We start from the raw sequence: 13,500 nt of genomic DNA on the forward strand, positions 1-13,500 counted from the left end.
CTAGGGGAGAAACCTGGCTTGAGTGGGATTGAGTCTCAAGAGTGTGAGGGAAACAGGAACAAGTCCATCCTGAGTCCAAGATGGCCTTGGGCCGTCTGGTGTTCAGCAGATACTCATTGAGGGGTTGGGTGTGTGAACAGAGGGATGGCCTGGGGATCCTGGTCGCTGTGGATGGGCAGGTTTTCACTGACCTCCTGTGTTCTGCCTGCAAAATCATTAGCAAATCAATGTCAGTATCTGGCTGACCCCGAAATGAATCAGACAGCAGTGGGTGCAAGGAGGTCACAGGCAGAGGTGTGGGGACTCATGGCAGAGGCAGGACAGAGCTGGGCCCCAGGCGGGCTCTGGACTCTGGGCAAGCTGCTGTCACCTTGAACCGCAATTTCCTCTCCTTTCTTTTTTTTCCAGGTGGGGTCTCACTCTGTCATCCAGGCTAGAGTGCAGTGGCACGATCTTGGCTCACTGCAACCTCTGCCTTCCCAGGCTTAAGCAATCCTCGCACCTCAGCCTCCCAAGTAGCTGGGACCACAGACATGTGCCACCATGCCCACCTAATTTTTTTGTTTTTTGAGACGGAGTTTCGCTCTGTCGCCCAGGCTGGAGTGCAGTGGCACGATCTCAGCTCACTGCAGCCTCTGCCTCCCAGGTTCAAGCAATTCTCCCTGTCTCAACCTCCCGAGTAGCTGAGATTACAGGCACCCACCACCACACCTGGCTAATTTTTTGTATTTTTAGTAGAGACAGGGTTTCGCCATGTTGGCCAGTCTGGTCCTGAACTCCTGACCTCAGGTGGTCCGCCTGCCTCCGCCTCCCAAAGTGCTGGGATTACAGGCGTGAGCCACCACGTACAGTCCCTGCTAACTTTTGTATTTTGGGTAGAGATGGGGTTTTATCATGTTGGCCAGGCTAGTCTTGAACTCCTGACCTCAAGTGATCCACCTGCCTTGTCCTCCCAACGTGCTGGGATTACAAGTGTGAGCCACCATGCCCGGCCTTGGTTTCCTCTCCTTTCTAATGGGAGCAGCAACCCCCAAGCCCAACCCCCTGGAGGATGCACGGGGTATCCCGTCTAAATGTCGGCCATCTCCGGGCGGTGTGGTCATCCTAAGGCTGTGACACGTCTTGCTCGGGGGTGCTCTCTAGTCTTTGTTAGCTGCTGGTGGTGGGGCTTTTGCTTGTGTTGCCCCAGTTTGTGCCACAGGGAGGGCAAATCCAGCATCTCTTGTTAAAGCACCACCTCGCTTAGTCCTTATCCTGCCCTGAACTTTAGATTTTGTTTATTTGAGTTATCTGGTTGATCTTGAAATGTCAGATTAAGACTCCTTTCCTGTTTCCTACACATCCTGAGAAAATGCAGCAAGTCCAGGGTTGGCAGCTTTGTGTTGGGGCAAGGGAGGTGAACAGGCGACCAGGACTCCCAGGCTGTTCCTCTGCACATGCACCCATCCCGTCAACGAGTATCTGCTGAACACTGGAGGGCCCGAGGCCATCTTGGACTCAGGGTGGACTTGTTCCTGTTTCCCTCTCGCTCTTTTTTTTTTTTTTTTTTTTTTTTGAGACAGAGTCTCGCTCTGTCGCCCAGGCTGGAGTGCAGTGGCACGATCTCCGCTCACTGCAAGCTCCACCTCCCAGCTTCACGCCATCCTCCTGCCTCAGCCTCCTGAGTAGCTGGGACTACAGGCGCCCGCTGCCATGCCCAGCTAATTTTTTTGTATTTTTAGTAGAGACGGGGCTTCACCGTGTTAGCCAGGATGATCTCGATCTCCTGATCTTGTGATCCACCTGCCTCAGCCTCCCAAAGTGCTGGGATTACAGGTGTGAGCCACCGCGCCCAGCTTCAATTTTTTTTTAAAATACAGCTTCCCTCTTCTTTCTGTCCCTATACAAATTACCAGAGCAATTACTGCTATAGGATTAAATTAAAGGAATTCTTAAATTAAATGGTTGGCTGCTGAACCAAGTTGTAGCAGTTGAATATGGAATTTTGTAGTGATTTATTATAATCCTAGTTTTTGGAAGAAAATTTGCATCACTTAGCAGATATTTAAGATGCTTGTAACATTTCATTTCCCAGTACACATAAATATGCATTATGTCAGGCATTGGAATGTTTAGCAAACTAATGAAATTTGTAATTTAATTTATCAGGTCACAGCATTTAATGAAGAACTATTCAGTGTCACTTTATGCTGTTAGGTAACAAACAGGATTATGTTATGCAGTAATTTATACAGAAAAGTATTTTATAAATAAAACGTCAAATAAATGCCACTTTTTGTTTTAAAATAATATGTTTAAGAAATAATCCTAAAGGGAAAATGTCTGCTTTGTCGAATAAAGTAATTAAAGCATTTTTTAAAAACAAGAGAAAAAAATAAGGACAAAGCAGGGACAGACAGGAAAATGTCAGTGTGTTTGCATCAGCCAGGCTGGGCTGTGCTTCGGTAGCAAGCCCCAGATATCAGCGACTTCACACAGTGAACCGTGGCCCCCGCTCCACGCAGCTGGCCCTGCATCTGTCCTCTTCTTGGGCAGTGGTCCTCCAGGTGGTGGCTTCCTGATCCCGCTTGCTTTGCTCTGCGTCTCCACCATCTCGGTTCCTTCTGCTCAGAGCCTGTTGCCAGAACTGGTCGTGGGTCCTGCCTAACTCTAAGGGAATGTGAGGGAGCCATGGAGTGCTTGGGGAGGGCTGTGGTCTCTGCCACCGCGTTCACCACATCCTGACCACTTCTTCCATGGAACAGGTTCACAAACCTCATTCATCCAGGCGGCCTGGGTGACACTCTGGGGTAAAAGTCTGCAGGAAAGCCCTCAGTTCAACTTTGTCATCTTTCACCTGTCTCTTCAATTCGGAATAAGCTGGTTTATGCACTGGAAGTACATCATCTAGCAGTCTTTTATATGTGTTCTGAAAGGTTGTTCACTGTGTAATGTGAACTCCGTGTTCTGTGAGCATTGTTGTTGCTGCCAACTCTGAGATGCTGGCCTGGTGTGTTTTTGTCACCATGTGACTCTGTTAGCATGATCACTGCTGCCTGTAGTTTCTCTTAGAGGCAGGTTGAAGACTCTAATGTAAAATTGTCTTTTAATTAGCATTTGTTTCTCAGCTATTTCTAGAGTTACTGTTGAAGGTACTTTATTTTGACTGGTACAGATCTTTGCATATGTAATGTTAGAGTTCCAGGGAATTCTGTTTAAACTCCCCGGTAAAACATTCTGTACAAGATCAAGGAAGGAGAAAATACAGTGAATTTTTGGAATAGAGAAATTGTCATCTTTAGAAAATGCAAAGAGGAATAATGATAATTTTTTGTGTAGCAGTGAATGAATAGCTTTAAGTTGATGTCATAACTGAAGACACATGAGATTTTCACATGGCAGAGTCATGCCTCTGTGTTTTGCTACACTCCGTGGGCTGTCATCTGATACCAGTGACAACTGTGCAAGGGCGGTACCTCCCGATTCTGCACCCAGTGTGGGGCGTCCTCCACCTGCCCCTCTCCAGCAGCACCACCAGCTAATGGAGCTGCACACCTTTTATTCCCCGGTTGAAAGTCAAAATAACCCATCAAAATTAAAAACTTCTCATCCAAAAACACTATTAGGAAAATGAAAAAGCAAACCACAGACTAGATTTACAATGCACGTATCTGACAAAAGACTAGTACCTACAATGTGCAGAGAACTCCTCTAACTCAGCAGTCAGGAGACAGTTCATTTTAAAATGAGCAAGACTTGAACAGGCACTTCACAAAAGAAGATATACAGATGCCCATAAGCATATTAAAAGATTCCCAGCGTCATTCCTTAGCAGGAAATACAAATTAAAGCCACGACATGATACAACTTCACCTCTCCTAGAATGGCTGTCGTGGAAAAGGTTCAGGGGTGCGGGCAGCCAGAACCCGCAGACACGGCTGTGGGTGTGGAGCACAGGATCTCCACTGGGGAAACTGGCGGTTTCTTTAAAAATGAAACAGGCACGGCGCAGTGGCTCACGCCTGTAATCCCAGCACTTTGGGAGGCCGAGACGGATCACCTGAGGTCAGGAGTTCAAGACCAGCTTGGCCAACATGGCAAAACCCCGTCTCTACTAAAAATACAAAAATTAGCTGGACGTGGTAGCAGGTGCCTGTAATCCCAGCTACTTGGAAGGCTGAAGCAGGAGAATTGCTTGAAGCTGGGAGACAGAGGTTGCAGTGAACCGAGATTGTACCATTGCACTCCAGCCTGGGTGACAGAGCTAGACTCTGTCTTAAAAAAAAAAAAAAAAAGAAAAGAAAAAAACAAAAAAACAGGAGGCAGAGGTTGCAGTGAGCCAAGATCACGCCACTGCACTCCAGCCTGGGCAACAGAACGAGATTCTGTCTCAAAAAAAATAAAAAAGAAGTCAGTTCAGCAGTTACCTCAGGGTAGAGGGCATTGGCCAGAAGGGAGTTGAGGGAACTTTTTGGGGTGACTAAGTTGTTTAAAACCAATTGGGACAGGCGCAGTGGCTCACACCTGTAATCTCAGCACTTCGGGAGGCTGAGGTGGGTGGATCACTTGAGGTCAGGAGTTCGAGATCAGCCTGGCCAACATGATTAAACTCCATCTCTACTAAAAATACAAAAATTAGCTGGGCGTGGTGGCACGCGCCTGTAATCCCAGCTACTCAGGAGGCTGAGGCACGAGAATCACTTGAACCCAGGAGGCAGAGGTTGCAGTGAGCCAAGATTGCACCCCTGTACACCAGCCTGGATGACAGAGCGAGACTCCATCTCAAAAACAAACAGAACAAAAAACAAAAACAAACAATTCAACTTAGCCCTGAAGATCTGTGCATTGTGCTGTAGGTAAAGTCTCAGAGGTCAGAGGTTGCTGATGCAGAGGACCCAGGCCGACCCAGGTCCAAACCTTAGATCCTCCTTTGCCTCCTGGCCTGGCCACCTCCTGCTGTGTGGCCCTCAGCAGATCTCTTTCTGGCTGAGTCCCGATGGTCTCATGGGTGAAGTGGGATGATACTAATCGTGTATCATTGTTGTGGGTTTGAGATGAGTATATGAAGACCTGGCTGACAGCCTGTCCACAGCAGCTGCTCAGGAACTGTTGACTGCTGTTCTTTTAGCCAGACTATTATCAAATGTAATTTCTATTTTTAAAAAACTCTTCTCATTTCCTTTCCTCTTGCAATCAGTCTCAATAGCAGTAAGAAATAAATAAAAATGAAGATTCTTTGGGAGACTTAGTTTTGTTTTTTGTTGTTTTTTTTGAGATGGGGCCTCGCTCTGTTGCCCAGGCTGGAGTGCAGTGGCACCATCACGGGTCACTGCAACCTCGACTTCCTGGGCCCAAGCGATCTCAGCCTCCCGAGTAGCTGGGACTACAGGTGTGTGCCACCACACCCAACTAATTTCTGTGTATTTTGTAGAGACAGGGTCTCACTATGCTGCCCAAGCTGGTCTTGAACTTCTGGGCTCAACCGATCCACCCGCCATGGCCTCTGAAAGTGCTAAGATTACAGGTGTGTGCCACTGTGCCCAGTCAGTTTAATTCTAATTAAGATCAAGATTATCTGTAAATACGAGTTCCCTCTCTCCAAATCTAGAATTTGCTGGCATTAGTCACATGTCTGAGGAAGCTGACGATGGGACCCACATTGAGATACTAATCCCAGGGCTTGGTGGTTCAGGGCACTGTACTGACAGCATCTTGACTGCTTTGCCTGTTGCCTGGAAGGGGTGCCGTGTGGCGCCTGGCAGGTGGCAGAGTGGCCAGAGGCCATTATTACTCTCTTGAGTTACGGTGTTCTCAAGCCCAGCTGAGTCCACACAGCCGATGTGGACGGACTAGGACAGATCCGATGACTCAGCGTCCAAGTTCAGTTGCAAATGCAGCCTCATTTCTTTCTTTGAAGTAGAAAATCAAAGTTCATAGATTAGATGAAAGAATAGTCATTGTACAAAAGTAATTATAGTGTGTGTACTTTTCTTTGTCTACAGGAGCTGTAAAATTGACAAGCTTGGCATGTGGAAATCAGCACATCTGGGCCTGTGATTCCAGGGGTGGAGTTTACTTCCGTGTAGGGACTCAGCCTCTCAATCCCAGTCTCATGCTTCCAGCCTGGATAATGATTGAGCCACCTGTCCAGGTAAGCAGAAGTTAGCTGGTGGAACTCACTCTTCAGTAAGACAGAAACTGTGAGGATGCTGGTACTGGGAAAAAGGATCCGCACAGCCTCTAGAGGCCTCCCAGCAAATGCGGGGAGCCATGCCCCGAGGGTCTACACACTCTCATTCATCAACATCACAACTGGAATTCGGGATTTGTGAAGTTTAGAGCTGAACAGACTGTTACAGATTATGAGTCAACACGTATATTTTCTCTTTCAAAATAATAATATTTCGTTTTTGACTTTTTACTAAGTGAATATTATCTTTTAAATCTGCCTATATATTGGAACCTCTATTTTATAATAATAATGATAATAAATCAGTACCCAGAAGTATAAAGAAGGTAAAAGTTACTTTGAATCTTGTCATGGAGAAAATGCTGAGTACCTCTCCTGGTTTGTTGAAGAAATTCCGTTTCCTGTCCAGCCCACTGCTGGCCAGCTCCTGCCATGTTTCAGCTGACCGTGCATCCCAACACAGAGTCTGTGTTCTCCTGACCTCCAGCACTCAGCTCACAAGGAGAAGTCTGATTTGAATGTACTATCTAGTTACCCTTAAAGATCCCACAGGCTTGGTTCCTGTGCTGAATAGATTTCTGTTGAAGTTTATAACTGGGGGCTGTAGTTTTTTGAGACTTATTTGCCCAGACTCCTGCCAGCCCCCATTTGGTGACTCTGTTGGGAAACAGGTGAAGTTGCCAATTGTGGAGGCAGCAGTGGGGCAGGGGGGATGGTTCGTTGTTGGGCAGAGAAACCTTCAGTGGAGTCAGGAAAGAGGTAAAGAGTAGGGTAAATGCCTCTGTGCATAACTGTCTACATTTTGGTCATGGTGAGGCCTCAAGGATGAGGACACCAGTGGTGTCCACCAGCCCTGGGGAGTGTGGTGGTGGGAGAACCTTTACTGAAATCAGCATTTGGCTCCAGAGCTCTGTGGAGGCCACCACTAGCGGTCATGGCCACAGGGAGGCTTCTCGTCCTCCTTGGTGGGTCTTCCTCCTCCAGAGGGTGATGGGGATGATATTGTCTATGACAACACTTTGTGAATGATACGGCACTGTCAAACATGAGGTTGCACATAACGAATTATAACACATGCTCTGTTTTCCCTCTGCACACGGTGACGTACTCATAGTGGCACAGAGGGAGAGTCCACCCTGCAGAGAGGAGCCTTCCTCACTGCCATGTTTAGCACTGCTGGGGCACAGTGATTATGAAAAGCAAGCCGCCTGTCATTAGTTTCATTATTGTCCTTAAATTCTCTGGTTGCCCGCACCCAGGTGGACTCCTTTGACACACCACTGTCAATACGTTCCTTTTTTCCTTCTAACAACTTTATATTTTTCCTTTTAAGTTACAACCCGCATAACATAAAATTTCAGCCTTCTACAGTGTGCAGCTCAGTGGCTTTAGCATCAGTTAGCAGCAGTTAGCACCATCCAATTCCAGAGGGTTTCCATCACTCCAAAACAGAGAGAACACCCTTACCCATTAGCAGTCACTTCCTGTTCTCACAGAACCAGCCCCTCCGCCCATGGCAGCCACTCATCTGCTTTCTGTTTCTATGGCTTTGCCTATTCTGGACATTTTATATAAATTGGATCATATAATATGTGGCCTTTTTTATCTGACATCTTTCACTTTGTATCATGTTTCGGAGTTCATCCACGTTGTAGGTGTATCAGTTCTTAATTCCTTTTTACGACTACATCACAGCTCTGTTGTATGGATAGGCCACATCGGTTTATCATTTCACCAGTGGATGGACATTTGGATTGTTTCTGCTTATTGGCTACTGTGAATAATGCTGCTGTCAACATATGTGTGCAAGTCTTTAGGGAGGATGTGTGTTCCCAGTTCTATTGGGTATCTGTCTGTAAGTGGAACTGCAGGTCATGTGGCGATTCTGTGTTGAACTTTTTAAGGATGTCAAAGTGTTTTTCACAGTGGCTGCACCATTTGTGTTCCACCAGCAAGATATGAGGGTTCTAGTTTTTCCCATCCTCACCAATTTTTTTTTTTTTTTTTTTTTTGAGCCAGAGTTTCGCTCTTATTGCCTAGTCTGGAGTGCAATGGCGCCATCTTGGCTCACTACAACCTCCGCCTACCGGGTTCAAGCAATTATCCTGCCTCAGCCTCCTGAGTAGCTGAGATTACAGGCATGCACCACCATGCCCAGGTGATTTTTGTATTTTTAGTAGAGACGGAGTTTCACCATATTGGTCAGGCTGGTCTCGAACTCCTGACCTCAGGTAATCCACCCTACCCTGGCCTCCCAAAGTGCTGGGATTATAGGCATGAGCCACTGCGCCTGGCCTTTCCAATTTTTTGTTGTTATTTTATTTTTCTGGTCTCAGAAACTGCCTCATATGTCTAATTTTTTAATACTAGTCATCATAGTAGTTGGAAAGTGGTATCTCACTGTGGGTTTGATTTGCATTGACCTAACAACTAATGATATTGAACATCCCTCTTTTCATGTGTTTATTGGTTATTTGTGTATCTTCTTTCAAGAACTGTGTGTTCCTTTTTTTTTTTTTTAAGATGGAGTCTCACTCTGTTGCCCAGGCTGGAGTGCAGTGGCGCAATCTCTGCTCACTGCAATCTCTGCCTCCTGGGTTCAAGCGATTCTCTTGCCTCAGCCTCCTGAGTAGCTGGAATTACAGACATGTGCCTCCACGCCTGGCTATTTTTTTTTTCCATATTTTTTTTAGTAGAGGCAGGGTTTCACCATGTTGGCCAGGCTGGTCTCAAACTCCTGGCCTCAGGTGATCCGCCCACCTCGGCCTCCCAAAGTGCTTGGATTACAGGCGTGTGCCACCACGCCCAGCCTCAAATCTTTTGCTCATTTTTAAATTGTGTTATCTTTTACTGAGTTTGTTTGTTTGTTTTGAGATGGAGTCTTGCTCTGTCGCCCAGGCTGGAGTGCAGTGGCATGATCTCAGCTCACTGCAACTTCTGCCTCCTGGATTCAAGTGATTCTACTGCCTCAGTCTCCTGAGTAGCTAGGATTACAGGCATGCGCCACCATGCCTGGCTAATTTTTGTATTTTTAGTAGAGATGGGGGTTTCACCATGTTGGCCAGGCTGGTCTCGAACTCCTGACCTTGTGATCCGCCTACCTGAGTCTCTCAAAGTGCTGAGATTACAGATGTGAGCCACCGTGCCCAGCCTGTTGAGTTTTATATATGAGTTCTTTATGTATTCTGGGTACTAGACCTTTATCAGACACATGATTTACAAGTATTTTCTTCCATTCTGTGCATTGTCTTTTACTTTCTTTATGATGTTCTTTGATGCACAAATATTTTTATTTTGATGAAGTCCAGTTTATTAATTTTTTATTCATTTGCTTCTGCTTTTAGTTGCCTAATCCAAGGTCACAAAGATTTACCTCTATGTTTTCTTCTAGCAGTTTTGTAGTTTTAGCTCTTACATTAAGTGCTTCATCCATTTTGAGTTGATTTTTGAATATGGTATGAGATAGGTGTCCAAATGCATTCTTTTACATGTGGGTATCCAATTGTACCAGCACCATTTATTGAAAAGACTATTCTGTCCACATTAAATTATTTCAACACCCTTGTCAAAATCAATTGATTGTAAATATAAAGGGTTGCTACTGGACTCTTAGTTATATCCCAGTGATCTGTGTATCTATCCTTAAACTACACTGTCCTGATTACTTAGCTTTGTCGTAAATTTTGAAATCAGGAAGTATGAATCCTCTAACTTTTTCTTTTTCAAGATTTTTTCAGCTACATGGAGCCCCTCCTACATCCATGTGAATTTTAGGATAAGTATGTCAATTTCTGCAAAAAAAAATACTAACTGGAATTTTGAAAGGAATTGTGTCGAATCAGTAGATAAATTTGGAAAATCTTCCAGTCTGTGAACATGGGATGTCTTCCCATTTATTTAGATCTTCTTTACTTTCCTTCACCAATGTTTTGTAGTTTTCAGAGTATATGTTTTATACTGCTTTTGTTAGGTTTATTTCTAAGTTCTGTATTCCCTTTGATACTATTGTAAATGGAGCTGTTTTCTTCATTTTCAGATTGCCCATTGCTAGTATAGATTTTTGTATATTGATCTTGTGTCTGGCAACCTTGCTAAACTTGTTTATTGGGTCTAACAGGTTTTTGTAGATTCTTTTGCATTTTCTATAGATGAGATCATGGCTTCTGACATGGTCTGCCAATAGAGATAATTTTACTTCTTCCTTTCTATCTGTATGTCTTTTATTCTACTGTCTTGCCTGATTGCCCTGGCTGGAACTTCTAGTAAAATGTTGAGTAGAAGTGACGAGAATGGGCCTCCTAGTCTTGTTTCTGATCTTAAGGGGAAGGCATTCAGTCTTTTACCATTAAATATGATGTGAGCTTTGTGTTTTCTTAGGCTCCCTTTATTAGGTTGAACTTCCCTTCTATTCCTAGAAGGAATTCTAGGAGTTCTTTCTGTTCCTAGTTTGTTCAGTGTTTGTTATGATGAAAGAGTGTTGGGTTTTGTCAAATGCTTTTTCTATGCCTATTGAGACGGTCATCTGGTTTTTTTCCTTTATTAATATGATACATTATACTGATGGAGTTTTATATGTTGAAACACAGTTTCATTCCTGGGTTAAATCCCAGTTGGTCATGATGTGAAATCCTTTGTGTGTATATGTTGCTGGATTTGGTTTGCTAAAGTTTTGTTGAGGATTTTTGTGTCTATATTCATGAGAGATATTGGTCTTTGGTTTTCTTGTCATGTGTTTGTCTGGATTTGGTATCAAGGGAATGCTGCTGGCCTCATAGAATGCACTGGGAAGTGTTTTCTTCTTTTCTACTTTTTGGAAGAGTTTTTGAAAGATTGGTTTTATTTTTTACACCCCATTTGTTAGAATTCGTCATCCCATCCATGAATTCATGTAGCCATGTAGGCCTGAACTTTTTTTGTGGGAAGTTTTTTTGACTACTGGTTCAATCTCTTTATTCATTATAGGTCTATTCAGAATTTTTTTTTTTTTTTCTGACATGGAGTCTCACTCTGTCACCCAGGCTAGAGGATGTTGGTGCGATCTCGGCCCACTGCAACCTCCGTCTCCTGGGTTCTTGCAATTCTCCTGCCTTGGCCTCCCTAGTAGCTGGGACTACAGGCACGTACCACCACACGCAGCTAATTTTTCTATTTTTAGTAGAGACGAGGTTTCACCATGTTGGCCAGGCTTGTCTTGAACTCCTGACCTCAAATGATCCACCCTCCACAGCCTCCCAAAGTGCTAGGATTACAGGCATGAGCCACTGCACCCAGCCTATTCAGAATTTTCTATTTCTTCTTCTTCTTTTTTTTTTTTTTTGAGACGGAGTTTTGCTCTTGTTGCCCAGACTGGAGGGCAATGGCACAATCTCAGCTCACTGAAACCTCCACCTCCCAGGTTCAAGCAATTCTCCTGCCTCAGCCTCCCAAGTAACTGGGGTTACAGGCGTGCACCACCATGCCCAGCTAATTTTGTTTCTTGTGGTTTTTTTTTTTTTTGAGACGGAGTCTCGCTCTGTCGCCCAGGCTGGAGTGCAGTGGCACGATCTCAGCTCACTGCAGCCTCCGCCTCCTGGGTTCAAGCAGTTCTCCTGCCTCAGCCTCATGAGTAGCTGGGATTACAGGCATGCACCGCCACACCCAGCTAATTTTTGTATTTTTAGTAGAGATGGGGTTTCACTATGTTGAATAGGATGGTCTTGATCTCCTGACCTCGTGATCCACCTGCCTCGGCCTCCCAAAGTGCTGGGATTACAGACGTGAATCACTGTGCCCAGCCTAATTTTATATTTTTAGTAGAGATGGGGTTTCACTGTGTTGGCCAGGCTGGTCTCGAACTCCTGACCTCAAGTGATCTTCCCACCTCGGCCTCCCAAAGTGCTGGGATTACAGGTGTGAGCCACTGCACCCTGCCTCTCTTTCTTCTTGATTCAATCTAAGTAGTTTATTCTTTCTAGGAATTTGTTCATTTCATCTATTTTATCTAATTTGTTGGCATCCAATTGTTCACAGTATTCTTCTGTAATACTTTTTATTTCTGTGAAATTGGTAGTAATGTCTCCTCTTTCTGATTTTATAATTTGAATTGGCTGGGCACAGTGGCTCATGTCTGTAATCCCACTTTGGAAGGTTGAGGCAGGAAGACCACTTGAGCCTAGGAGTTCAAGACCAGCCTGGGCAACATAGCAAGACATCATCTCTACCAAAAAAAAAAAAATTACCTGGACCTGGTAGTGCACCTGTAGTCCCAGCTACTCAGAAGACTCAGGTAGGAGAATTGCTTGAGCCCAGGAGTTCAAGGCTGCAGTGAGCTATGATTGCCAGTTTTATTGCCAATTGCCACTATACTCCAGCCTGGGCAACAGAGCACAACTCTAATAATAATAATAATAATAATAATAATAATTTGAATCTTCTCTCATTTTTTCTTAGTCAGTCTAGCTAAAGGTTTGTCAGTTTTGTTGCTCTTTTCAAAACACCTCCTTTTGGTTTTCTTGCTTTTTCTCTGTTGTTTTTCTATCCTCTATTTCTTCTATTTCCAGTCTGTTACTTCCTCCACACATTCTTGTGCACAGTGCATTGCTTGATAGTGATATTCCTCTGGTAGCTCCAAGGAATATTTGTCACAATTATCACGTACATGTGGAAGACCTGTGGTAACACTGGACTGTAAAGTTTGTAGGATCCCAGTGCAGAGGCAGGCCGGTGTTAGTAAAGGGCTGCTGAGTGCAAGAGCGAGATTTGCAGGATGTGTTGTGGAAAGAACGTCCTTGAGTGGGTTGAGCGCCCATGTGCCTTGCCTCCTCCTTTTCCCAGCAAGCCAGAGGCCAGGATGCTGGAGAGTAGGGCAAGCAGGAAGCTGCCGGGCTCAGTCCTCAGTGGGGCTGGAGCCACCCTTGCCTCTGCTGTGTGCACCTCTCTGCAGCCATGGGGCCACACAGGTACCTGGCAAAAGGGTTACATGGAGAACGGTGTGCAACCACAATTTCCTGTTCCTGTCTCCATGTAGACTCTAGAATAACCTCTAGGAAGCAAAGCTAAAATGGGGAAGAGAGCTTTGCTTAAAGTGCTCTATTGACTGTGGTGATCAACAGCTTTGCCAGGAAAATGGCCAAAATAGAACAAATTCACATGAAAGGACCTCAAAGCTCTGCTCTGAATAAAGTAGTGATTGCTAAATGGGATGTTAAGCATGAACTATTTCAAGTAGTTCTGCTGAATAGAGCCACATTTTCTCATTGAGTTAGCTTTTAGTATGCTATGGAAGACATTCAGTTTGCCATGGATTCTGTAGATACAAAATGCTTTTCAAGTTGGTTTCTGTGGGAAAGAAA

At 44.8% G+C, this 13,500-nt stretch overlaps 1 protein-coding gene across 4 annotated transcripts in view; it reads left to right on the top strand.

The window, feature by feature from the left end:
* The window catches only part of TECPR2 (tectonin beta-propeller repeat containing 2), a 134,283-nt gene that overhangs the window by 89,942 nt on the left and 30,841 nt on the right, over positions 1-13,500 (top strand). For all 4 annotated transcript variants that reach the window (XM_016926979.4, XM_016926982.4, XM_024348933.3 and 1 more), the window contains exon 17: positions 5,982-6,130. In XM_016926979.4, coding sequence (XP_016782468.3) covers positions 5,982-6,130 — 149 coding nt within the window. The remainder of the gene's footprint in view (positions 1-5,981; positions 6,131-13,500) is intronic.

This window comes from Pan troglodytes, chromosome 15, assembly GCF_028858775.2.
Source record: "Pan troglodytes isolate AG18354 chromosome 15, NHGRI_mPanTro3-v2.0_pri, whole genome shotgun sequence".
In the NCBI taxonomy this organism is placed as follows: domain Eukaryota; kingdom Metazoa; phylum Chordata; class Mammalia; order Primates; family Hominidae; genus Pan; species Pan troglodytes.